The sequence below is a fragment of the Entelurus aequoreus genome, linkage group LG07 (genome assembly GCF_033978785.1).
Source record: "Entelurus aequoreus isolate RoL-2023_Sb linkage group LG07, RoL_Eaeq_v1.1, whole genome shotgun sequence".
NCBI classification, from domain to species: domain Eukaryota; kingdom Metazoa; phylum Chordata; class Actinopteri; order Syngnathiformes; family Syngnathidae; genus Entelurus; species Entelurus aequoreus.
In genome coordinates, this window is record NC_084737.1 from 53,961,313 (window position 1) to 53,988,187 (window position 26,875).

Consider the following 26,875-nt stretch of genomic DNA (forward strand, 5'->3'; position numbering starts at 1 on the left):
GGGTACACCCTGGACAAGTCGCCACCTCATCACAGGGCCAACACAGATAGACAGACAACATTCACACTCACATTCACACACTAGGGCCAATTTAGTGTCGCCAATCAACCTATGCCCAGGTGCATGTCTTTGGAGGTGGGAGGAAGCCGGAGTACCCGGAGGGAACCCACGCAGTCACGGGGAGAATGTTTCAAATCTATTTTGTTTTCTGTCTGGAGTTTTGATTTGTCAGTTGAGGTCAAAGGTCACAATAACACAAGTGTGTTTGTGTTGTTGAGCAGTCATCTGAAGGCTGGTTAGAAGGATCAGATGATTAGAAAGTAGATTGTGTCTTCTTAAACCATACAGTCAATGTTTTGTATTTTAGTTAAAGTACCAATGATTGTCACACACACACTAGGTGTGGCGAAATTATTCTCTGCATTTGACCCATCCCCTTGTTCACCCCCTGGGAGGTGAGGGGAGCAGTGGGCAGCAGCAGTGGTCACGCCCAGGAATCATTTTTGGTGATTTAACCCCCAATTCCAACCCTTGATGCTGAGTGCCAAGCACGGCGGTGATGGGTCCCATTTTTATAGTCTTTGGTATGACTTGGCCAAGGTTTGAACTCACAACCTACGGATCTCAGGGCGGACACTCTAACCACTAGGCCACTGAGTAGGGACGAGGGTTGATGCTGACATGTTCAATCATGTAATGTCTGATATCCAACCGCCATGGTCAGACATTTAATATGAATACTCCAAGGTTATGGTCCCAGCAGGTTCCGAGTTCGAGGTCCTGATGCTGTCGTAGCCTCATCTAATCTGCGCAATGGGAGGGAAAGATTAACGGCTTTGTATCCCTGACTCCAAAAATAATCTTTGTCCTTAAGATACTGATCCTGATTGGCTGCGTCCAGTGGACTTCAAAGTAAAACAAGCACCATAGGGGGACGCTGAGTATTTATGCTGTGATCTTTAGGCAAGCTGGCCATAAGATGTGATTTTGCATCCTGCCGTCTATTAATCTGATTATCCAATAAAAGATGTCCGCCTTTGTTGATGTGTGGAGGAGGGGGAAGCTGGAATCACATGTATGTTCTTTCTAGAGGTTAGGTCATGGAAATAGTTTAGAAATTTACTTTATTCAACTATTACTGTACAGTATTTACAATTGACTTTATTTCAAATGTGACACCCATTAGGAAACACTAATTTGAAGATGAAGATGATAGTGGTAAAACTGAATGACCATAAATAACATTTCCTAATTGTAAATGGTAATGATAGGAAGCAGACATTCCATCTGTCATTACTGAGCTTTGGAGAAGGGTTAGGATTATTGTTACCATAATATGTTCCCTATTGTAATTAACATTTTGCAAATAAAGTAAAGCATCACCACTACTAGTGTTAAACACAGAAGAGCAAATTAATTACACGTAGTAAATGAACATGTACTTTGTGAGTAAATTAATCCTATAATAGACATAATGAAGAAAGTTGATAGTAGTAAAATGTGTGCTTCGTTTGATACAAGAGAACTGCACCCAACCCTGGTCAAGCAAATAATGTTTGCCCACTGACACTCATCCAACCCAACGGCTTAGCAAATAGGATTAAAGTGCCCATCTGCTCACCTGAGATGAAGCCACCCGGCAGGTTCCGTTCAGCCACGACGTCACCAAAGGCTGTCTGGACAAGTGTGCAGGAACCTCCACATGAGCTGAGGACGTGAGCTGCGGTGTTGGTTCCAAATGGCGGGAAAGTGTAGCCAGTTGTGGATCTGGACGATAGGAACGTTGCTGATGTGTGTCTGCGTCAACATGGATACAGGTCTGGAAATGTTCACTCACCTGTGTTATCACCTGCATTGACCTCTCACCTCAACCCTCAGGTGAGCAGACAAAGAATTCTTCTGAAGATCTACAGCTTCTATTCAGACATCACGGATCTCTGGCTCGCAGAAAAAGAAACCTCCTGTTCCCCAGCGGGGTGAAACTTTGCAGTCAGGAGACATTGGACCAAGCGGTCTCCAACCACCTTAACTATTTTCACCTCAGAGGTTTGTCTTTGAACTTTTGGCCTTAAATGCTGGAGTATCTGTCTCAAAACACTTTGCAAATTAAATGCTGCACATGCAGTCCATGGCAGGGGGGTCGGAGATCTTGCAGTCATTGCTAAAACCTCCAACATGGCTCACACACATCTGCTTACTTCCACCTTTTTCTGCTTTGTTTCAGTGTGTCAGGAGACTGTATGGGAGGCCTTCAAGATATTCTGGGACCAGCTGCCAGAACGGGATCAGTACCAGGACTGGGTTAGCCGCTGCATAGACGGCTCCATCAGCATCACAGATATTGGCGGGTTCTTCAGTCAATCGGAGGAGCACATAAGCCTCATTAGAAGTGTGAGTGTTCATTGTTTTTCTCCTTTACATTGTCTACAAGTTTCAAATATAGCTTTTCATGTCTCTTTCAGAGAGTTGGCATGGCAACACCCCTAAGCAGGTCAGTGTACATGTCATGTTAATACTGAGCCATGCACTTTTTACATGCTCTCAGAACTTGTATTTAGACTCTCACAAAGCAATAAGGAATTATAGGATAGGATAGCATAGACTTTATTCTTCCCACAATGTATACATTTTGTGGTTGCAGTGCAGGTGTACACACAATAATAAAATAAGTAACATATATTGAAAAACTATGAAAAAACAAACAAGTAATAATATTACTACATATTGCACACTAAATGATTACACTATGTACACATAATAAAAACACTATCGTTACGGAGCTACTCAGGAACTCCACATTTGCGTGCATAAAAGAGGACTTGGATGTACAGTATAGAGTAGTCAGTGTATAGCCATATATATACTGTATATATATATATATATATATATATTGTCAACACACAAACATTATTGTGTAAAAATGTGCAACACAAGTGAGTACAGTCACAAATAGTGTGGTTGGTCTGACTATGTAACGTGAGCCCCATTGTTATCTGGCACTGCCTTAATCCTCTTGGGCATGGAATTGAGCAGAGCTACAGGTTGTTACTGGAATCTTCTTCCACTCCTCTATGATGACATCACTGCTGGATGTTATATTCCTTCCTTTCTTCCTGCCCTTGTCATCTTGGAGGTGTGTTTGGACACCTTATCATAATGAAAAACTACACACTTGTGTAGCCAGATATTTACACAATAATAGCTGTGTGTCAAATAAGTTTAACTCTATGCTGCTACAAAGACTACTCAAAGGTATATTCTAGTTTATTTGCTATACTATTGACATACAGTAGTGTAATAAAATGATTCCTTGAATGCAAGGGGTGTAATGGCTTCTGTATCCAAACTGGACATACGACAAGTGCTGGAATGTACTTTATTGGCTGTTAGCATTGCATCCAGGCCAGACCGGCCACGGACCTATCTCCCACCCCATTTGTTAAAATCATGTAGACACTCATGTAGCTATTTTAGGGGTTAGGGTTAGTTTAACGATTAGGCTATGGGTTAAATTGAAATAGGTTGTTAAGTTTAACAGTTGAGAACACATAATGAGATACTGCTGAAAAACACATTTCTGTGTAAATTTGTCTTCGGTTTCTGTCAAGACCAGACTAAAAGCTATTGTCTTGCATGGCCTCTTTTTCCTTTTCCAGGGATTTTCCAAATTAGTATAAACCACACCAAGGTGTATGGTGGCCTTTAAGGGTGAAATTGTTTTTGTCAAAGCGCTCCACTGTAGATTTATAACAGTCTGCAATGTTGTCAGTCATAAAAAGTGTGTTTCCGTTGTTACACTACCAACACACTACCTTCTGTGTGTCTGTCTCTGTTTTCATTAAAAATGCAAATGCTAAAATTTCAAAATACAAGGTGCTGTATGCTTAACATTCTAAGGCTGATGCTCTAAAATAGTCTTGGCTGACAATATGTAACTTTTGTGTTAAGTATGATGGACGGTTCCACATTTGTCAAAAATGTTTCCTATGTTGTTGTTGATGAAACGTGTGTTGTGTGTCCTCAACTGCTACAGTGCTCCAATCAGCTCAGGCCTACCTTTGTGCAGGTATACTATCTCCAAATATTAATCCGACTGTACCTCTTTTCCTTTGTAGTTTTATTGATTTGAAAATATTTTTACCCATCTGATCAAGGATTTGTTTCTTGTGTTTTTACTTTTTTGTGTCCTTCAGTTCTGAAAATTCAGCAGAGGCCAATACTGGAGGACTTCTGACCAGCGCTCAGCCAGGTAAATTGTCACCTGGTATTAAAGGGGTCCTTTTATGCAAAACCGACTTTTCTTACCCGTTGGTGCCTGTTCTTGTCTTATTCGGATGACCATAAATCCCAAAAATGTCAAATCCAACCACGGAGGCATGGAAAACATTTTTATAAAACAATCTTACCTTATTTAAAACTTGCTTTAAACAAGCTGTTTAGAATCTAAAACTTTAGTGACACATTTTTAATATTTTAGTATTCAGTCATTAAAACGAAAAGTGATGAGATGATTGGTGACCATGTTGTGATAAAGTGAAAGTATTACACACTGGTCACGAGAGCTGTGGATACGATAGGTGTAGAATGGTACTTACAGGTTTGAGATCTGTTTCTGCTGTCACTCACCTTCCACCCCATTTGGTCTTATCTGAGCAAGCTGTGGGTGCTGGGAATCCCAGAATAGCATATTAAGCCTATTTACAGGCCACAGCCTGGTCAATGGAGGACCAGCCGCTGAGGTGTTCCCGAGCTTACTGCTGGACGAGTATCAGGGTCATTGCACCCACATGGGCGCGCTGACGCACTAAGTCTGGGGTTTGTTCAAAAAATGGTCTTGGAGTTGTCCGACGTTTGGATGAGAACTACAGTATGACGTTTCTGTGTTATGTTTGTGCTTTTAAGAAGAACACGGTTTATCTTAACTTTATGAAAGTAATTAACATGTATTTTATGTTTCACTGGAATGTTCCAGGTGAAGAGATCTCCCCCCCTGTCTTTGAGGAAGAATTAACAGAGATTCCTGTGGATTTACCCTCTGACCCGGCAGTCACTGCTTTGCCAGACAAGCCGAGAGGCTGTGGCTCTAATGCCACAGGTCAGTCTGACGGCACCACAACAGTGGTAAAGTTAATCTCTAAGCCGACTCCCCAGGACATGACTGTCCTACAAGAGGACAGTTCTGCCGGGGTCACCTCCTTTAATGAGGAAGGTTCCCCCGAGAGCTTTGATCAGCCAGATGTCGTGACTGAAGAACTTGAAAGTGCTGGATCTCTTACCCATATTGGAAAAGAAGATGATTTCTCCCATACTTTAGTACTCACTACTAAAGAAGAAACTAGCCACAACATAGAGACGGGTGAAATTCCCATTGTAGAGGCAACTGTGATGTCTGATCATAGTGGAGTGACCACTCACCCTGTAGATGAAGCTATTCCCTCACATGTTGTAAAGGACCACATAGAGGTGACTGATACGGCGGAAGAAGCAGTTCAGTCACTTGAAGTGGAAACAACAACACTAAAGAATGCAAAAGAAGATGCCCCAAACAAAGGAGAATCAGTGGAAGACTCACCCAAATCCATCAAGGAGACAGCTCTGAAGCAAGATGAAACTCCTCTTGATGATACAGGAAAACTGGGGGAAACCACAGCTGGAGCAGCCATTGTACCAGCAGGGGCAGAGGTTGTCATAGAAACAGAAGAAGCACAACTGTCACCTGATATAGAGCTTGTAGAGGAAATTGACCCATCGGAAATAGCAACACAAGAGGTCAAATATGTAGACCCTGTTAGTGACAATAAACTAGAACCACACAGAACCCACCTTGACTTGCCATTTGTCGACAAGACACCTAAAGCTTCTATGGTTGAAACTACAGAAGAGAGAGGTGACGCAGTACAGGTTACAGTAGAGTCCACATCAGAAGGTTCTGAAACTGAAGTTCCAATAGAAGAAAACATGAAAGAAGCACATCCAGAGTCGTATGATGACACTACAGATTTTATTGTAGATGGATCGGATGTATTACTGGCAGGGACTGAATCTGAGGAACCTAAAGTAATGTTGGACCTTAATGATGAATCTGAGGTGGGTAATCCATCAGAAGAAACCAGTTCTTCACCTTTAGGTGATAATACAAGCAAAACGAAACTATTTTCTCTGGAAGATGGGGTTACCGAACAACTTGTCCCAATGGTATCACCTGAGGATCATGTCACCCCACTTGAAGAAAGCGCCCAGACAACTCCAACAGGACTTCTCCCTGACAAAGTCCAGCTCATCTATACAGATGTTACAGCAAGATACAGAATACATACAGAGGCGCCTGTCCATGAAACAAGGTACATTGTCGAGTACAATAATGGCAACTACCCAGTTCCCACTGAGAGCGCCCTGAAGGCTGATGACAACTTGTTAGATTTCCCCTTTCAGGAGCAGCAGAACGTGGTGAGTTATTTGCATTCCAGAGGTTTCTTCTACAACACCAATTTTTTTTTGTATTCTTGCACATTCAGCTGGGTAATGAAATCGACAACACCTTCCTGAGGCCACTTAAGGATCAAATTGTGGAGCTGAGCATTACACTGAAAGAAGAAACCTACAACAATGCTCTCAGAGACCCGAGTAGCTTCCAATACCAGCAGCTTGTCCGACACTTTACCCGCAAGGTACTATAATATGCAACCCATGATGATGATCAATTGTTCTTCAGACATAAACAATTGCAACTTTGTGTCTTTGTCTAGATTGGTGATGTGTTTGAGAAAGTGCCAGGCTTCAAAAATGCCTTTGTGATTGATTTCAGGTACACAATTGTTAGAGTAGGATTAAATCATCAATATACTTGTTGAGACCTTTTTAGACTTATGTTTATCTTTTATTTATATTGTCAGGCCTCAGAAGGACCTGGAGCGGTAAGTCAGCGTCCTTTCAGAATTTAGACAGATGCACTTATATGAAGGAAAGAGTCACAGAACAGATTCATTTTAGGTATTTTTTTGTCTTTTCAGGGGTCTGGTTGTTCATGTCCACTATGCCATCACTTTGGAGGTGGACAGTGGTGGCATCTCGAAGGAGACATTTGATTTCATCACGCTGCAGAACAACCTGGTGGAGAAGAATTACTCTGTCGCTGCCGAGCAGCCAACTGTTGTATATACCATCACCGACTTCCGCAACTACATTACAGAAGCACTGCGCAAAGATAACTTCCTGACCAACAGCAGCCTGGGGACACTCTCTAACCCGCTTTTGACAGAGAACGGTAACTAGACGCTGATTCACGAGCAGTTTTATTTCTTAAAAACAAGAGAAGAGCAGTCTCATTGTCTCTTTTGTTACTTGCGCCCTTTAGCTGACAATTGGTTGCCTCCAAGGAATCCTACTAGTCGACCACCTGATACCTTTGATAACATGGTGAGCTTCAAACACAACTTTTTGTCATCAATTGTCCTCACTGCTGATTAATTTGTGCTAATCTCCTTGGACAGGATAATGTCCTTGCTGCAGAGAGGCCACCGGATGCAACAAGTCCGGGGATGGAAAGCAGTGATGTTTTATTGAAGAAAGATGACTTCCTTTTCGACTCGTTTGACTCATGGAAAGGCACAAACATTGGAGCTGTGAGCGAAAATGACGTTGTCATGGTTGATGAGAGTACTACTTTCCCAACGTCGGTTCCTGAGGGGATATCACATCAACTGCCAAGCACACAAAACAGTGAGTTGTGATTATATATAATATATTTTAAATATCCATCCATCCATTTTCTACCGCTTGTCCCTTTTGGGGTTGCGGGGGGTCGTTGCAGCCTATCTCAGCTGCATTCGGGCGTATATATATTAGAGCTGTCAAAGTTAACGCATGTGATTAATAAAACATTTGATCGCGTTATCATGAATGGATAAAAATATTAATCACAGTGTTTGTTTTGACCGCCAGAAGATGGCACACATTGCACAGGCAGTGAGGCAGTGACCACATCACATGCCACTGTGATGATAGTCAGAGTGATGTGCTTTGTGCCTGTCAAAACAGAACTTTAGATTAAACTGAGGTTACTAGTAGAGGTGCAAATCTTTGGGCACCTCACGATTTGATTACGATTACGATTCAGGAGCTACAATTCGATTATGTATATTGATGCAATGTTATATTTATTTTCGTTTCATTAAATACGGTAAGCGTTTATCACTTGCAACTTAAAAAAAAAAAATTGGAATATAATCGTTTCGATAATCTTCCATGTCCGAATTGCGATGCATCTAAAAATCTATTATTTCCCTCACCTCTAGTTATTAGTCAGTCTTGAAGCAACAAAGTTTCCTATACTTTCCTATAAGCGAAACATGAACGTGACGATGGTATTGCTAGTATGAATGCTACATGGACAGCAAACAATGCTGGCGGCAGTTTACCTGGGTTCACCACAGATACATGTAAGTTGGAAACATTATTTTCTAAATGGACAGCCACTGCGTGCAGTGTTGTTAACTTGGCGACTGTCGCTAAATCTGGTGACTTTCCAATCCTCTTGGCGACTTTTTGTAAACAGCTATGAGCGACAAATCTTGCCACTTATTCTGGTGTTATTGGAGAGTTTTTGTGTCTTGGAGACTCAAAAATGCAGCAGTACTGTCCTCAACGAGCAGTGACGGTTGCTGCTGTGAGCCTCTACCTCGTTCCAAAGCACTCACAGGCTCACATGTCAACCGTGCTTCTGTTGCGGGAGCAGACTGCAGAACGGAGACCCTCACAGGGCAGGAATTGCAGCGGTTCACGTGTACGCAAATCATTTTTGCAGTCTGGTCTTTATGGTGCGTTCTATACTGTACATCTGTACATAGTTTGCTGTATTATTGCAAATACATTTCAAATATACACTTAATTCTTACTATACTTCCTGTCACTAAGGTTTGAGCAAATCAACGACTTGCAGTTTAGTAAATCATTTTAAAAAGTTTGTGTTTGACATTCTGACTACCAAATTGCATTTGTACCCCAATATTGGGGTATTTTCTTAAGCAAATTTTATCTATGCAAGCAAAATAATAACCGCTGATTAATGAGGATTGATCTCAGTAAATGAATGTGATTAATCTGATTTAAAAAATAATCACTTGACAGCCCTAATATATGTATGTGTTTGTGTGCGTGTGTGCGTGCGTGTGTATATACTGTATATATATATATATATATATATATATATATATATATATATATATATATATATATATATATATATATATATATATATATATACTGTATGTATATACAGTATATATATATGTATATATATATATATATATATATATATATATATATATATATATATATATGTATATATATATATATATATGTATATATATATATATATATATATATATATATATATATATATATATATATATATATATATATGTATGTATGTATATACAGTATATATATATGTATCTATATATATATATATATACATACACACACATATATGTGTGTGTATTTATATACACATATATATATAATATATATATATATATATATATATATATATATATATATATATATATATATACATACACACACATATATGTGTGTGTATTTATATACACATATATATATATATAATATATATATATATATATATATATATATATATATATATATATATATATATATATATATATATATATATATGTATATATATATATATATATATACACATATATATATATATATATATATACACATATATATATTTCACTATATATATATATGTATATATATACATATATATATATATGTATATATATACATATATATATATACACATATATACAGTACAGGCCAAAAGTTTGGACACGCCACCTTCTCATTCAATGCGTTTTCTTTATTTTCATGACTATTTACATTGTAGATTGTCACTAAATGCATCAAAACTATGAATGAACACATTTGGAGTTATGTACTTATCAAACAAAGGTGAAAAAACTGAAAACATGTTTTATATTCTAGTTTATTCAACATAGCCACACTTTGCTCTGATTACTGCTTTGCACACTCTTGGCATTCTCTTGATGAGCTTTAAGCACACCTGTGAAGTGAAAACCCTTTCAAGTGACTACCTCTTGAAGCTCATCGAGAGAATGCCAACAGTCTGCAAAGCAGTAATCAGAGCAAATGGTGGCTATTTCGAAGAAACTCGAATATAAAACATGTTTTTAGTTATTTCACCTTTTTTTGTTAAGTACATAACTCCACATGTGTTCATTAATAGCTTTGATGCCTTCAATGACAATCTACAATGTAAATAGTCATGAAAATAAAGAAAACACATTGAATTAGAAGGTGTGTCCAAACTTTTGGCCTGTACTGTATATATGTACGTATGTATGTGATTTATTTATGCTTTACTTCAATGTGGTCTTCTTCAATATAGTATCCTAGCATCAGAACTCCTTACAATCTGTACGCGTGTTGTTATACATTCTAGTAATCCCACTATGTGTGGTTTTGATTGACAGCTGTTGGGAATAATGACAAGGAGGGCTTTCTCATAAATTACTCTCCTGGTTCTGGAAACGAACCCTTCCAAGAGGACCGTGACTCGACCAGTGTTGAAACTCCACTCAATACTCAAAGAGGCCAGAAGTTCACATTAGATGATGGCTCTGGCTCTGGCTTCTCAGGAGAAGAACAAGAAATGGTTCCCCAGTCTTGGGAAATGGCAGCAAACTTTTATAGTGAAAGCCATCTTGAGATTCTGCCGCCACCAGATCTGGAGGAGATGGATGAGGAGGATGGAATCCAGGATGAACGGGATGCTCTTGTTCAGTTACTAACCAGTGAAAGGGATGATGTTATGGGTTTCAACTTCACCCCTGCTACACCTTTACCAACACTTTCCACATTAGAAGAATATAAGCCAAGTAGAAGCATGGAGGATCTAATCTTGGATCAGGTTTTAGTCACACCACACATTAGCACAGACCCTCGGTTCTCTACCACTCATGCACCTGTATTTTCACCCAAGGGCACCTTAACCGTTGAGTTGTCTGTGCAAACAGTGGAAACGTCCGGCATGTACGAGGAGTTTCATTTGACTCAGGCACATCACAATTTCTTGGCAGTCACAAGAACTCCTCACTCGCAGACGTGGACTCATGAGCACCCAGTCATTGTAACTCGACAACATGACGACACTACACAAGAGCCAGTATTTGAAGAAGTACAACCAGTCACAGTCAAAGAACCACACTTTGATGCTATCACACGACAATGGCCTGATGGAGAGTTTCTACCTGAAGAACCAAATTTGTCACTTCCAGAAATCCACCATGATGAGGTTGAGGTGATAGAGGAGCAACTCGAACTTTCCGAACCAACAAAACCAATACCTGGGACCCTTGAAGATGACTTGGTTGTGGATGAAATATTAGCAGTTACAACTGCTGCCTCTGTGCCTGTCACCACTTTGTCTTCCCTTAGTTCAGACCCCAACCCCATTGCCCTTTCTCCTGAGAAAGACTCGCCCTTTACACGAGTGTCAGACTCTGCGCCTGAAGATGAGGACTCGCTTCAGCCAGAACACCCAAATTATGACCATAGTCTATCAAGCACAATGTCTTCAAAAGTCAGTGAAACAAAAAGTCATTCATCAGACAAAGATTCCAGCACGAGCTTGGAGGTCTTAAAAACACAGGAAATTCCCCATAGTACAAAAGCAAGCAAAATTCAGCCAATCAAAGATAACATGTCTGATGTGCCAGGTATTGATGTCAGCCTTGACATGTTCCAGTATGGAGGCATGGTGACAGAAGGTGACAGCAGTGGTTATTCTAGTGAGGTGCAGGGCTCAGAATTGGACGCAATGGCATTGCCAACTAGGCCAGTTCAAGCCTTGACTGTGTTCTTTAGACTCCGAGTGACAAACATGGCATTCTCCATGGACCTCTTTAACAAGAGTTCCCCTGAATACAAGGCACTCGAGCAACGATTTCTACAACTGGTGAGAAATTGGACGATTGCAAAGCAGATTAAACATCCTAGACAAGAATAACATGCTATGTGTTACTTTGTCTTCATTTCAGCTCGTTCCGCACTTGCAGTCCAACCTGAACAACTTTCAGAACCTGGAGATCCTCAACTTCAGAAATGGCAGTATTGTGGTCAACAGCCGTATGAGGTTTGACAAACCGGTTTCCCGAGGGGTTGCCAACGTTGTCTTCCTCATTCTGGAGGACTTCGCTAACACGGCCTATCAGACCATGAACCTCGCCATTGACAAGTATTCACTGGATGTCGAATCAGGTAAGACCAAAATTAAACATGAAATTATTAAAATGATTAAAATACCAATACTATTTGAAGTTGTTATTCCTAGCTATTGGCAGCACGGTGGAACAGTGGTTAGTGCTCGTGCCTCACAATAAAAAAAGGTCCTGGGTTTGATTCCCGGGCTCTGGGTCTTTATGTGTGGAGATTTGCATGTTCTCACTGTGACTGTGTGGGTTTCTTTCGGCTACTCCAGCTTCCTTCCACCTCCAAAGACATGCACCTGGGGATAGGTTGATTAGCAACACTGTATCACATTGTGACTGTTGAAACTAACATATCCTAACTAAGACTTGGATGAGCAATAGTGAGGAAGTAGTAAGAATTCTCAGAATTTTTGGTTACTGAAATTTTGAATTCAGAAAATAGCCCAGAATTCTTGCCCTGAATGAGAGAAATATTTTGACTATTGTATGATTTACATCAGGTGAGAAATGTGGAAGTAGTAAACATGTATATATGCACTATTTACCGTGATATAAATGACCAAAACACAAACATCTAACAGTTAGTTTGCTAGCACTTGACATGCTAGCAAGATAGCATGGGGTACCCAAATATGTTAAGCAGATCTACAGAGATATGCTATGTAGTTGAATAATATTTAACATGAGGAGAAAGGCGATGCTAACACCCACCAAACTATTATTGCATGTATTATTGCATGTAACAAGACTGTAAGAGCCAAAGCTTTCTACAGCTGGAATGGTTTGAACTAGTTGACATGTGGATGTAGTAAGAGATGTCAAATAATCTTGATTTAATTGATGTGTTGGTCAATTTGTTGACCACACACCTCCTGGTTGGAGGATAAAGGGTGCTGTGGTAGTGGGTTTGTGCATTTTGGAGTTTTGGGATGGGATCGCCTGTCGAGGTGGACGTGCGTTTAAGTCTCGTCCTTAAGACTTTGCATGGGAGTCTGATGTCGTTAAAGGCCTACTGAAACCCACTACTACCGACCACGCAGTCTGATAGTTTATATATCAATGATGAAATCTTAACATTATAACACATGCCAATACGGCCGGGTTAACTTATAAAGTGACATTTTAAATTTGCCGCTAAACTTCCGGTTCGAAACGCCTCTGAGGATGACGTATGCGCGTGACGTAGCCCGACGAACACGGGTATGCCTTCCACATTGAAGCCAATATGAAAAAGCTCTGTTTTCATTTCATAATTCCACAGTATTCTGGACATCTGTGTTCGTGAATCTGTTTCAATCATGTTCATTGCATTATGGAGAAGGAAGCCAAGCAAGCAAAGAAGAAAGTTGTCGGTGCGAAATGGACGTATTTTTCGAACGTAGTCAGCCACAACAGTACACAGCCGGCGCTTCTTTGTTTACATTCCCGAAAGATGCAGTCAAAATGGAAGAACTCGGATAACAGAGACTCTAACCAGGAGGACTTTTGATTTGGATACACAGACGCCTGTAGAGAACTGGGACAACACAGACTCTTACCAGGATTACTTTGATTTGGATGACAAAGACGCAGACGTGCTACTGTGAGTATGCAGCTTTGGCTTTTTTTTGCGTATGTACGTAACTTTTTTAAAATATATAAGCTTTATGAACCTTGGGTTAGGTGAACGGTCTTTTGGGCTGAGTGATTGTGTGTGTTGATCATGTGTTTGAATTGTATTGGCGTGTTCTATGGAGCTAGGAGCTAGCAGAGGAGCTAGGAGCTAGCATAACACGTACCGTACCGTAAGTGCGCGTCACGTACGTAACTTTTTAAAAATATATAAGCTTTATGAACCTTGGGTTAGGTGAACGGTCTTTTGGGCTGAGTGATTGTGTGTGTTGATCGGGTGTTTGAATTGTATTGGCGTGTTCTATGGAGCTAGGAGCTAGCAGAGGAGCTAGGAGCTAGCATAACAAACACGCAGGTGTTATTATGCAGGATTAATTTGTGGCATATTAAATATAAGCCTGGTTGTGTTGTGGCTAATAGAGTATATATATGTCTTGTGTTTATTTACTGTTGTAGTCATTCCCAGCTGAATATCAGGTACCGTGAGTATGCAGTCTTGGCTGCTAAACATTCGATAACTTGACCGTATGTGCGCGTCACGTACGTAACTTTTTAAAAATATATAAGCTTTATGAACCTTGGGTTAGGTAAACGGTCTTTTGGGCTGAGTGATTGTGTGTGTTGATCAGGTGTTTGAATTGTATTGGCGTGTTCTATGGAGCTAGGAGCTAGCAGAGGAGCTAGGAGCTAGCATAACAAACACGCAGGTGTTTTTATGCAGGATTAATTTGTGGCATATTAAATATAAGCCTGGTTGTGTTGTGGCTAATAGAGTATATATATGTCTTGTGTTTATTTACTGTTGTAGTCATTCCCAGCTGAATATCAGGTCACCCCCGGCTCTCACAGCATCTTCCCTATCTGAATAGCTTCAACTCCCCACTAGTCCTTCACTTGCACTTTACTCATCCACAAATCTTTCATCCTCGCTCAAATTAATGGGGAAATTGTCGCTTTCTCGGTCCGAATCTCTCTCACTTCATGCGGCCATCATTGTAAACAATAGGGAACTTTGCGTATATGTTCAACTGACTACGTCACGCTACTTCCGGTAGGTGCAAGCCTTTTTTTTATCAGATACCAAAAGTTGCAATCTTTATCGTCGTTGTTCTATACTAAATCCTTTCAGCAAAAATATGGCAATATCGCGAAATGATCAAGTATGACACATAGAATAGATCTGCTATCCCCGTTTAAATAAAAAAAATTCATTTCAGTAGGCCTTTAAGTTTTTGTGATTAGGTTACGGAGGCGGACCCAGGTTTGAATTGTGTAACTATTGATATGAGTCTGTGATTTTTGTATGTATGTTAGAAATAAACTAAAACCAATTTCAATGGGACATTCTGTTACATAAGAATGTGGAATGTGGCACTTTTTGAATGTAGAAATTGTTATCAAAATGTCGTATTGAGTACATGTTTTTTGATGCTCAAAGTGTTTGATTTGGCTTAGAAATGTTAAATTAAAGAAAAGTTATTTCTTCTTCCTTTTTCTTTTTAGGGTCTTTGTTTTTCAAAGTCAACTTCCTGTTTGATTGTTAAAACCTATGGCAGTTATTTGCTGTAAATGGGCATGTTCCAGGGAGGCGTGAGGAATTAAAAAATAAAATTTGGAAAATTGTTACTCTAATAGGGGCCGTTTGTAACTTGCTCAAAGTTGTAGTTTTAAAACAAAAAATATAACAAAAAACACCATCGACAGCTTATGTTATACCATTAGTGGTTTAACAGAACACATATATTTTTTAAATTGCTATATTTTTCAGATAACTACCGGTAAATATATTGAATAAAAATTGCTTGTCGGTCAGAAGAATTTATCCGGCATTCAGGCTTGTCTCATACAACGCACACACAAAAGCAGTCAATGAGAAGCAACAAACAATTTGCAGCCATGTTGTTTTTTCGAGTCTATACATTTAATGATAGCCAACAGTAGTAGCTAAACTTTGCCAAATTGCTATCATTATCTAACAACACACAAAAATAATGTAAACATAGTAAATATTCTCAAGGTCAAAGGGAATTTGTGTTGTATACGCAATTAGAGAAAAAACAAGTTTTTGGAAAGTGGAAAATTGTTAGCCTATATGTCCCAAATGAATGAATGTTTTGACAGTGGAATTTGTTAAGCAATTACAAAGTGTTTTCATTCATTCCAATGGGAATTTGTTTTGGGAAAATTAGGAATTTTGAAAAGTGGAAAATTGTTTGGCTGAAAGTCATTTTGACGTTTTAATGTTGTAAATCATTTCAGACGTGGGATTTGCAAAATGTATTTTTAAATGAAATTGTATGCAACACTTTCACTTTTGTTGCCATGGTAAGATGGAATATTATGAACTGTATGAACCACTCTAAATCCCATTAAAACAAATCTTCTGATGTAACATGTGGGGTTTTCTTCCAGTAAGCACTCTCGTTGGCTGCTTTGCTCTTCAGCATTCACACGTTAATTTCTTGAGACTAAATTGGCCAAACTATGAACTATGCAAGCATTGCATTTTTTTTTACACACAAAAAGCACGTCAAACAAACTATGAACTAACTATGCAAGCATTGCATTTTTTTTTACACACAAAAAGCATGTCCAAGTAAAGCTCTCATTGGGAACAAGTTCCATTTTTTTAATTTTGGTGTGAAAAACCCTCAGAGGACAAATTAGAAGCCTGTATTTAATAAGGTTGAATTTGACTTGTGTACTTCGTATTTTACATGCTGATTTTCTGTTTGCGTATTGCTGTTAATTCTATGAGTGAGCAACAGGCTCTGAGATGCTATAAAAGCTGTCATGGATCAGTTAATCCGTCTGGGAATAACGTGACTGACTAATGCTGGTAAGACACCTTCTTGTTGACGTCTGTTTCACTTCTGTTACTGCCTGTTCTTAATTCAAAAGTTATTCTAGAACACACAACAAGAAATATGTCAAACAAAGCATATACATTTAGAGCCATCATTTTGTGTTTTGTGTCCAGGCGACAAAGCCGACCCCTGTAAGTTCCAGGCATGTAACGCCTTCTCACAGTGTATGGTCAATCAATGGTCTGGCGAGGCAGAATGTGTGTGTGATGCTGGATACCTGAGCGTGGATGGGCTACCATGTCAAAGCATCTGTGACGTGCAAGAAGACTTCTGCCTCAACGATGGAAAATGTGATGTCATCGCTGGCAAAGGCGCCATTTGCAGGTCAGACTGTTTTTTCTACAAAACTCAAAACCAGTGAAGTTGGCACGTTGTGTAAATTGTAAATAAAAGCAGAATACAATGATTTGCAAATCCTTTTCAAATTATATTCAATTGAATACACTGCAAAGACAAAATATTTAATGTTTGAACTTATTTTTTCTTTGCAAATAACCATTAACTTAGAACTTAATGGCAGCAACACATTGCAAAAGAGTTGTCACAGGGGCATTATTACCACTGTGTTACAAGGCCTTTCCTTTTAACAACACTCAGTAAACGTTTGGAAACTGAGGAGACCAATTTTTGAAGCTTTTCAGGTGGAATTCTTTCCCATTCTTGCTTGATGTACAGCTTAAGTTGTTCAACAGTCCGGGGTCTCCGTTGTCGTATTGTACGCTTCATAATGTGCCACACACTTTCATTGGGAGACAGGCCTGGACTGCAGGCAGGCCAGTCTAGTACCCGCACTCTTTTACTACAAAGCCATAATGCTGTAACACGTGCAGAATGTGGCTTGGCATTGTCTTGCTGAAATAAGCAGGGGCGTGCATGAAAAAGACGTTGCTTGGAAGGCAACATATGTTGCTCCAAAACCTGTATGTACCTTTCAGTCATTAATGGTGTCTTCACAGATGTGTAAGTTACCCATGCCTTGGGCACTAATACACCAGCATACCATCACAGATGCTGGTTTTTGAACTTTGCGCCTATAACAGTCCAGATGGTTCTTTTTGTCTTTGGTCCGGAGAACACGACGTCCACAGTTGCCAAAAACAGTTTGAAATGGGGACTTGTCAGACCACAGAACGCTTTTCCACTTTGCATCAGTCCTCCGGCCCAGCGAAGCCGGCGGCGTTTCTGGGTGTTGTTGATAAATGGCTTTCGCTTTGCATAGGAGAGTTTTAACTTGCACTTACAGATGTAGCGACAAACTGTACTTACTGACAGTGGTTTTCTGAAGTGTTCCTGAGCCCATGTGATGATATCCTTTTCACACTGATGTCGGTTTTTGATACAGTACTGCCTGAGGGATCGACGGTCACGGCCTTGCCACTTACGTGCAGTGGTTTCTCCAGATTCTCTGAACCTTTTGATGATATTACGGACCATAGATGGTGAAATCCCTAAATTCCTTGCAATAGCTCGTTGAGAAATGTTGTTAAACTGTTCGACAATTTGCTCACACATTTGTTCACTAAGTGGTGACCCTCGCTCCATCCTTGTTTGTGAATGACTGAGCATTTCAGAGAAGCTGCTTTTATACCCAATCATGGCACCCACCTGTTCACTTGTGGGATGTTCCAAATACGTTTTTGATGAACATTGTTTTTATTTACGATTTACACAACGTGCCAACTTTACTAGTTTTGGGTTTTGTACTAAAGCAGATTGTATTTTCTCTTAATAATATTTTACAGCCAGTTTTACAGTTTTTCTTCGGAACAAACATCTCCTGCAACAACACAATCAGTCACTCCTCACTGTATTTTTTTAAGACATGGTCAACTACAGCGGTACCTTGATTTTCTATAGTGATCTGATCCAAAATGTCAATGATTGAATCGTACGAAAACAGAAGTATAGTACTGTGAAGCCAAATAATATAAATATTTTTTATAGAGAATATTTATTGTCAGGGCCAAGATTCTAGACATGCATAAGACTGGAATAGATTACAAGACTATCAATAAGAATGATTGTGAGAAAGGTGAGAGTGCAACCCAGAATTCCAAGGCAGGAGCAAGAAAAGCATTAGTAACACATTTTTCTGTAGTGAACTGACATCCTGCAGTGCTTAAGAACACACGTACAGTCTGAAGTATGACAATCAACACCTAAATGAGTCACACATGGCCACCAGGAGAATATATTGTGGTCACATCACAGCAAAATTGAGGTATTTGGCATCCAGTGGACTGTTTGTTTGTTTGCAGAGAAATGTTGAAAAATGAATCCAACAACAGCGTCACTACTGTCAAACGTGGAGGTGAAAACATTCTGTTTCCCTCACCCGCAGTTGCACCAGTTTAGAGTTTAAAGAATAAAACAAGTGCTCTGCAAGTGAAAGCCTATTTATCCTCTACATCAGGGGTGCCCATTACGTCGATCGCGAGCTACCGGTCGATCATGGAGGGTGTGTCGGTCGATCACCAACCAGGCATTAAGAAAATAGACCTCAAAATTAGCGATCATCAATCTTCACTATGACGTCACTTTTGTCACTTGATTGACATTCACGGCACCCAAGGGTCTTGTGAGATGACGCTGGCTGCTGCGAGCTCATTATTAAGAAAACAATCACCGACAGGAAGGTGAGAAACACTTTTTATTTCAATAGACTCTGGTGCCGTACCTGCCGTCAAAACTCTAAAGACCGACTGCACAGTTCCTGTCTTCAAAATAAAAGCGCTGCTTCATCCTGCCTGCGCTAACAAAATAAGAGTCTCAGAAAGCTGGCGTGCACACGCTCAATGTATTTCTTGTAAAGTGTATAAAAACGAGTATGGAAGCTAGACAAATAAGATGCCAAAAACCAACCATTTTCATGTGGTATTAGACAGAAAGAAATACTTTTTTTCTCCTCCATTTGAAAATGCGGACGTTATCAGCACTACTGTCTGATTCCAATCAATGCAAATCATCACAATCAGGTAATACACCAATTTATATTCTTGTCTTCATGAAAGAAAATAATCTATATGTGTTAAACAAGCTTGTATTATCATAAAACACATTTAACTTGTTAACAAAAATGTCTCCATAAATAAATAAATATAAAATATATATTAGAATGAGGTAGATCCCCTCGACTTGGTCAATTGAAAAGTAGCTCGCCTGCAGAAAAAGTGTGGCCACCCCTGCTCTACATGTTACATACATGGTTTATGGTTTAAGTTTATTTTAAACATGCTTATAGTAACAACATGATACATTTCCAGTTTGTCTTTACAACATCCTTAAACAACAATTAACATCATCATTAACAAGCATTTTGCATTATTTTTCAAACAAAAAATAGTTTTAATTAACTTAATGTTAGCAGCAGTGTTAATTTCGTTGACTAATAATTTTTGTCTTAGTTATCGTCAAAAAACTATTTTCCACTGATGAAAATAAGATAATGAATCAAAACAAACGGCACGTTGACTAAGACGATAACAAAATTACCTAACATTTTCATTGACTAATAAAAACTAGACGGAAATGTTGACAGAAACGAAATCCAATCATACTTAATTTCATCTTGTAGATGGGTGGGACTAGTTCGGAATACGTCCAATCACACTTCTTTAACAGCACACATACAGTATATGAAAGAAGACCGGCAGTTAGTTACGAAGGCGAGACAATCAAATGCTTTTCCTTTTGAGATGAGGAAGTTGCATTTTTTTCACAGCAATAACAATAATGTATGGATTTAAAAAGTTCCACATCGTAATAGGTCTACACCTAGGACATAGTGAAGAGGACACATTTTATTTTGACGCTATATGATGCCATCAGCAGGCGAGTCATTGTGACATCTACACAACTATAAGTTATGCGTATTTGCTGCTTCCGGTTCTTTTGGGTTCATAAAGAAATTATAATAAAGCCATGCATTGTAACTCCGTTTCACAAAACATATAAATACAGTACCTGCTTTGCCACAGACATAGCATAACAAATAGAAAAAGTGCCTGAAATATATTTATCACCATTGATCATTGTATGCATCATACATTACTCCTGGCCATAAGATAATGCCACTTTTGTGTTAACCAAATGATTTGCAGGTAATCTAAATAAAGGTGCTTTCAAATAAAGATGTCAGGCTTGGTCAAAAGGATAGGACTCAGATGCAGTGTATGGGCTACTTCGACAGACTATTATTTTGACAGCTTCCTTTCACCTCCAGAGTCAGGGTAATACAATATCTACAATAACAAAACTAGTTGGCAAAAAAGGTTCCAAAAAAAAGGAACAACCGAAAATCACTCCGAAAGGAGGAAAACACAAAAACAAAGACAAACTATAATTGGCGCTGTATATGCTATAAAAGTTATTATTAAAACAAAACGCTCCAACAGGAGGAAGAAACAATGGCTATGAAAAATTCTACACTTCTCTAATCTAATAAAGGTTAACAAAAAATGTCCCTCAAAAATTTGAGGAAAGAAAGAATCGTAAGAAAAACTGATAACTCACCACTTCGGCTGAAAAACTGAATAACAAAAAATCACTCTGCTGAGGAGGAGAAAAGGAAAACTCAAAATAGCAATGAAGGAATTCAGGATCAAGGTATATAAACACGAGATGAGGCAAGGCATGGACATAGATGCTAGAGAGGCACGAAGACTCGAGACAATCTGGCACAGAACAAGGGGAGGCATGGGCTTAGAAGACACATGAGGGTAATGGGAAACAGGTGGAAACAATCAGGGGTCAGGGATGACGTCAGACTGATGACACAAGATGAAGGGCAAGTGATCTGACATGAGAGGAGTTACTTTTCAAAGTAAAACATGCAATTCACAAGACAGAAGAAACCAAGACAAGACATCCCTCACCGCGGTGTGACAAAATAGGCTTTATCTTTTATACTTTATATTTTAGTCGACTAAATGTACTGTTTTTTTAGCTGACTGAAATGCTGTGTAATTTTGTTAACGAAAACTATGTCAATTTAGATGATTAGAATTAGACTGAAATACATTTTCGTCAAGAGACTGACTAAAAGTAAATTAAAAACTGCTGTCAAAATTAACACTGGTTAGCAGTTGATGGTCGATCACAAATTAAGAAGTAACAGCAGAGGAGTAATAATGTTATTATCAGAGCAGCAACATACAGTAACAGTGCATTACCAATAGCCAAGATTTGGACTGCAAAATATCCATGCAGTTGCTCGTTTCGTATGATCATGTGCGTTTTAGCTGTTTAGCAGAATATGACTAAAACAACCTAACGCAAGGTTGTCCTCAAAAGGGGAAGTACAGATGATTGTTTGTTTAGATTTTTGTTATTTTCGATCTAAAAAATGTTGTTCAACAAGCAACTAGTATCATATTGTTCAAGCTGAATATGACTTTGAAGTTGTTTCTCCATGCAGATGTCGTGTAGGTGAGAACTGGTGGTACCGTGGTGAGCACTGTGAGGAGTACGTCTCAGAGCCACTGGTAGTCGGCATCGCCATCGCTTCGGTCGCGGGTTTTCTAATGGTGGCGGCCGGAATCATCTTCTTCCTGGCCAGGACTCTTCGGGAGCAATATGACAGTGAGGACATGGAGGATCCGCTGAGGTTAGCACAGCAGTCATTCTGTGTTTACATGACACCACTTCTCATACTAAGAAAAGCTAACTTTCGAAATGTTGCGTTGCAGACGAGGTGACAGCATGGCAACGCTGGAACGCGCAACCAAATTCAACCCCATGTTTGAGAGCGACCCTGTCACCACCCAGTATTACCGACGCTACGACGATGAGCGGCCCCGGTACAGCAGCCCCACAACTTCCTCTAATGATCTTGGAAGTGATGAGGTCCGACACATCTACCAGAACACGGCACTCACCAAAGAAGTGCGACATTTTTCTCATTCAATGTTCATGTCAGGGTCTCAGGCCATGTCCACAACAAGAAGCGTGTTTTCAAAAACACTTATCCACTTTGCTGTTAAAAAATGCTCATGTAATCCAGTTGAGTTAAAAAATGTCTGTCATACAAACCGATTGATTGACTTCATGTGGACAAAACTCATTGTTAAAGATGCTTTGTAAAATATGTGTTGTTGTGGACATAGCGTCAATGTCCTTAATCTTGGACATTGATGATCTACTCATACCTGCAGCTTACCGCTTGTCCCACTGACCTTTAACCTACTGCAGGAAATCCAGGAGCGTCTCAGGGTCATCGAGCTGTGCAGCAGAGATCAACATTTTGCTGACTTTGTGCGACAGACGCAAGTGTGAGTGATTGTGTTGTAAAGCGATGGTAATTCTAAAAGAAGCATCAACTATGAAACAATTAAACTAATGAATTCTTCATTTTGTGTTTTTTCGTGGAGCAGTTTCCTGGAGCGACGAGGAAGCTCCACCACATAATAAACATGGAACTCAGAAGTACTAAACCTTTTTCTAAAGTAACATCCATGAAGTCAGTGTGGTTACGCTAATGAACATGTTTGTGCAGCCACGTGAGAGAGCTCCTGATTGGACAGGACGGTGCTCACTTTTCTACCTTTTCTTTGTTCTCAGCTAACATCGGCCTTTTAGGGCTATGTCTACACTAACAAAATACAGGTTTTTGTGCTTAAAAACTGAGCTTTTGGAAAACTTGGCTGATGGTGTGAACAGAAAACAGCTTATATTGTCTCATGTCATAAGAAATGTGTGACATTACTTCATATATTTAAACCTTATTTAACAACACAACATTAGGAATGACGTTTTATAAACTTTACCAAATCAACTAGGTGGATTGTTTCGGCAAAATAACCATGTTTTATGTTGACATACTTTTTTTTTAACTACACTCGTGGAGAATGGACATTTTTTCAACACCCAAGTAGCGAGAATGTACATTTTTGAAAATGTCTGTGTTGTTATGGACATGATCTAAACCTACAGGAGGTCCTCGGTCTACGGCGATTTACTGTTAGTGGAGTTGTATTGTAAGTTGGACTTCAAACCAGAATTGTATCCAAATGAACACTGTTGCAGTCAGTCACATTGTGCACACAACACATGAAGGACAAACTACAGTCATGAAAAGATGAATTAAGATTCTGTATGTCACTAGCTAAAAATTAATTTTTTTAAAGCAAAGCATGTAAGAACAGCTAGCATATTTTTACTAATAGCGGTTTAAGAGAACAGATTTAACAGATAAATGTTTATATTTGTCACAATTACAAGTTAAACTTGTAAAAAATTGCCATTCTGGCCGAATAAGAAGATTGGCGTTCAGGCTTTCAAACATGACTGTCTCACTCAAATGTGCATGTCCGTTGCGCTTGCACGTACACAAAAAATATGTTTAAGAACAAAAGGATGTAAAATTGACCTATGATAATTTAAATATACATGTAAAATACATCCTTGTAGTCTAGATAATATGTATTGGATATGCATTGGTGTAATTTTGCTCCACAGTCACGATTATATATCTCTTTCTGCATGTGTCTGCAAGATGTTGATTGTGGAGGCATTCCCAGATTGCAAATGAAACCTTCATGCCCCACCCAAAAGTATCCGAAATAACTTTTGAAAATGTACACCGTTAAAATATATATTTTTTAGACAAACATCATCGCTGTTTTTTATATATATTGTATATATATTTATTTCTGCTTGTTTGAAAGTGAGTGCCCTCTAGGCAGCCACCTGTCCGTGACACTCAGCAGCTTTAAATTAAAGATTAATAAAAACAGAACTAATCCTTACTTTTATTCCTGTAGTTGTCTTGTAAACCAGAATGGGTGTTGCAAGGGAAATAGGAACAGGAATAATGAGACAACTATGCTGCTTGGATATCAATGTCTATTTCATAGGAGCAGATCCTTTCACATGATCAACAATTCCATCTTTATCTTCAATGATGGTCGTAATGTTTAAGCGGCTTGGACCAAGCATGCAACCAATGTTTCCAATGTTGCAACTGTGCCTGATGTTTGGGAGACATGGCGAAGGGAAACAAAGTTAACTAAAAAGAACAGAAGTGACATGTCCTCCCTCAGTGTAGCGACGCATGACTATGTATTCTTCCTTTACCTGCGCATAACTACTTTTTTCTTTTTTGTACAGTATTAATACATTATGGTCTTGCGCCAATACCACACCACATGTAACTCGAGGACCTCCTGTATTCTGGTTCTGACCTGCCTCATCCACTATCCACATTGCTGTCAATGCTTGTCAAAGCTGCTCTTGATGAGCATGAACTGTGTTGGTTGTCTTTTTGTGTGTTAGTTGTTTGGGCCAGTGTGATGCCTCCTCAGTGCCTTTGTTGCTCTTTAGTTTGTGTTGCTCTGTTGTTAGCTGGGCCGCTCTACCCTGTAGGCAAAAAACTTGCTGTGTGTAGGGCCCCCCGATCCGTTAGGAGCCCCCTTTTGCATGAAGAAGCACATATAAAATGTCAATTAATAAATGGAAAAGAAAATAAATTCTGCTTAGGGCACCAGTTTTAGCATGGGGCGGCCCCAGTTTTTATAACTTGTTTAGCTTTGTTAGCTCGTGGACGCGACGCAGAGCCCTTAAAACAAACATCACAAGTCCACCTCAGATCAATTAACGTCATCCTGTGGTCTCGGTCCAGTCAGCTGCCTGCACAGTGTGCAAGCATGCACGTTTACATCAATCATACACATGTACTGTTTTTTTTTTTTTTGTATAAATATTTTCATGATAGAATCATGATTGTGCTGTATGTCTTTTCTAGAATGTGTTTAGCTTGTGCGCATTGTGTTACTTCATTTTTAGTTCATTTTTTTTAAATCACAGCAGCAAACAAACATTGCCATGACATCAGTGTAAATAATGTGACCACTACGCTGCTTAGTTATATTTAAGAGCAGATATGTTCACATTTTCAAAGTATAATTATTATCTTCCATGATGGTCGTGACATTTAAGCAGCTTGGACCAAACATGCAACCAATGCTGATTTCCACACTTTCTGAACATTATATACCATGTCTAGTTTCACTACAGTTTCTAATTTCACTTTCCTTTTCTTTGACACCCTGCCATCATAAGAGTCTGCCTCATGTTTGGGCGACATCATAAAGGGAAAAACTAAACTAACAAAACTAAAAAGAACAAAAGTGATGTTGTCCTTATTCAGTGTAGCAACACACAGCTACTCATTATTCCACTTATGTATTCTTCTTCCACCTGCAGAAGAAGTTATCTTTTTTTTTGCGTTGTATTAATTATTTATGGCAACATATTGTAATATGCGGACTTTATGACTTGTTTGTTTTACGAGCACACAGTGAACAGAGGGCTGTGTAATTAATATGTTTGATGGACATTACATAATTGGTGGTTTGTTGACCCTGCTGACAGTGCATAAAGAGAAGACATGTTAGTTCCAGAATTGCTTGAGCAATAATTATAGTTATAATGTTTTTTATCGTTAAAAAAATGGCATTTAGAACGGTAAGACACTTAATCGACCGCCTCGGTTTTTAGGGGCTCCCAAGTATTTGGAAAGCAATGATTTCTAATACGTAGATACAAGTTCTGCTGAATTCCGAAGACCATGATATTTTTTTTTGTCAGGCCTTCTTTACATAAATGTTATTTATGATTATTTACCTTCACATCCTGCTTTTACCTTGGTTGTCAGTCAGTGAAAGTGAGGTATTTGAGCTCATCATTCTTCACTCTAATAATGCATTCTTGTAATGGCCCCTTTATCCACAACCTCAACAAAAGTTCTTCATGGGTCCATATGCACCCTTACAAAGTTTGGTGGAATTGGGTTTTATATTTTTATTAATAAAAAAAAACAAAAATCCTGCAAATTGTGTCTGTCCTTAAATTTGGCATTTTACTCTTAAAAGTTGATTAAGGCAGTACTGTAGTCCCTGCTGAGTCTCCCAGGAATCTCCCAGTTGGACATGCATTAACTCCTCCAGGGTGGCTTCCAAGATAGAGGTCCATCATGCATACTTGCCAACCTTGAGACCTCCGAATGCGGGGGGCGGGGGGAATGGTAGCGTCCCGGAAGAGTTAGTGCTGCAAGGGATTCTGGGTATTTGTTCTGTTGTATTTATGTTGTGTTACGGTGCGGATGTTCTCCCGAAATGTGTTTGTCATTCTTGTTTGGTGTGG

At 39.2% G+C, this 26,875-nt stretch overlaps 1 protein-coding gene across 2 annotated transcripts; it reads left to right on the forward strand.

Annotated features, from left to right (window-relative positions):
* Positions 1-1,666: 1,666 nt before the first annotated feature.
* On the forward strand, positions 1,667-26,556 carry LOC133654029 (interphotoreceptor matrix proteoglycan 2-like). 2 transcript variants are annotated; one of them, XM_062053979.1, is made up of 20 exons: positions 1,667-1,817; positions 1,879-2,046; positions 2,225-2,391; positions 2,463-2,491; positions 4,034-4,066; positions 4,194-4,249; positions 4,973-6,447; positions 6,516-6,668; positions 6,747-6,805; positions 6,894-6,914; positions 7,011-7,264; positions 7,355-7,416; positions 7,491-7,719; positions 10,521-12,004; positions 12,087-12,306; positions 16,849-17,059; positions 22,152-22,340; positions 22,423-22,618; positions 22,925-23,004; positions 23,107-26,556. In XM_062053979.1, exons 1-20 carry the CDS (start codon positions 1,739-1,741, stop codon positions 23,138-23,140), a joined length of 5,199 nt encoding a protein of 1,732 aa, XP_061909963.1. In that variant the 5' UTR covers positions 1,667-1,738; the 3' UTR covers positions 23,141-26,556. The 2 variants fall into 2 exon arrangements, with proteins under 2 accessions (XP_061909963.1, XP_061909964.1); XM_062053980.1 differs by having other exon boundaries at positions 4,973-6,444.
* Positions 26,557-26,875: the final 319 nt, after the last annotated feature.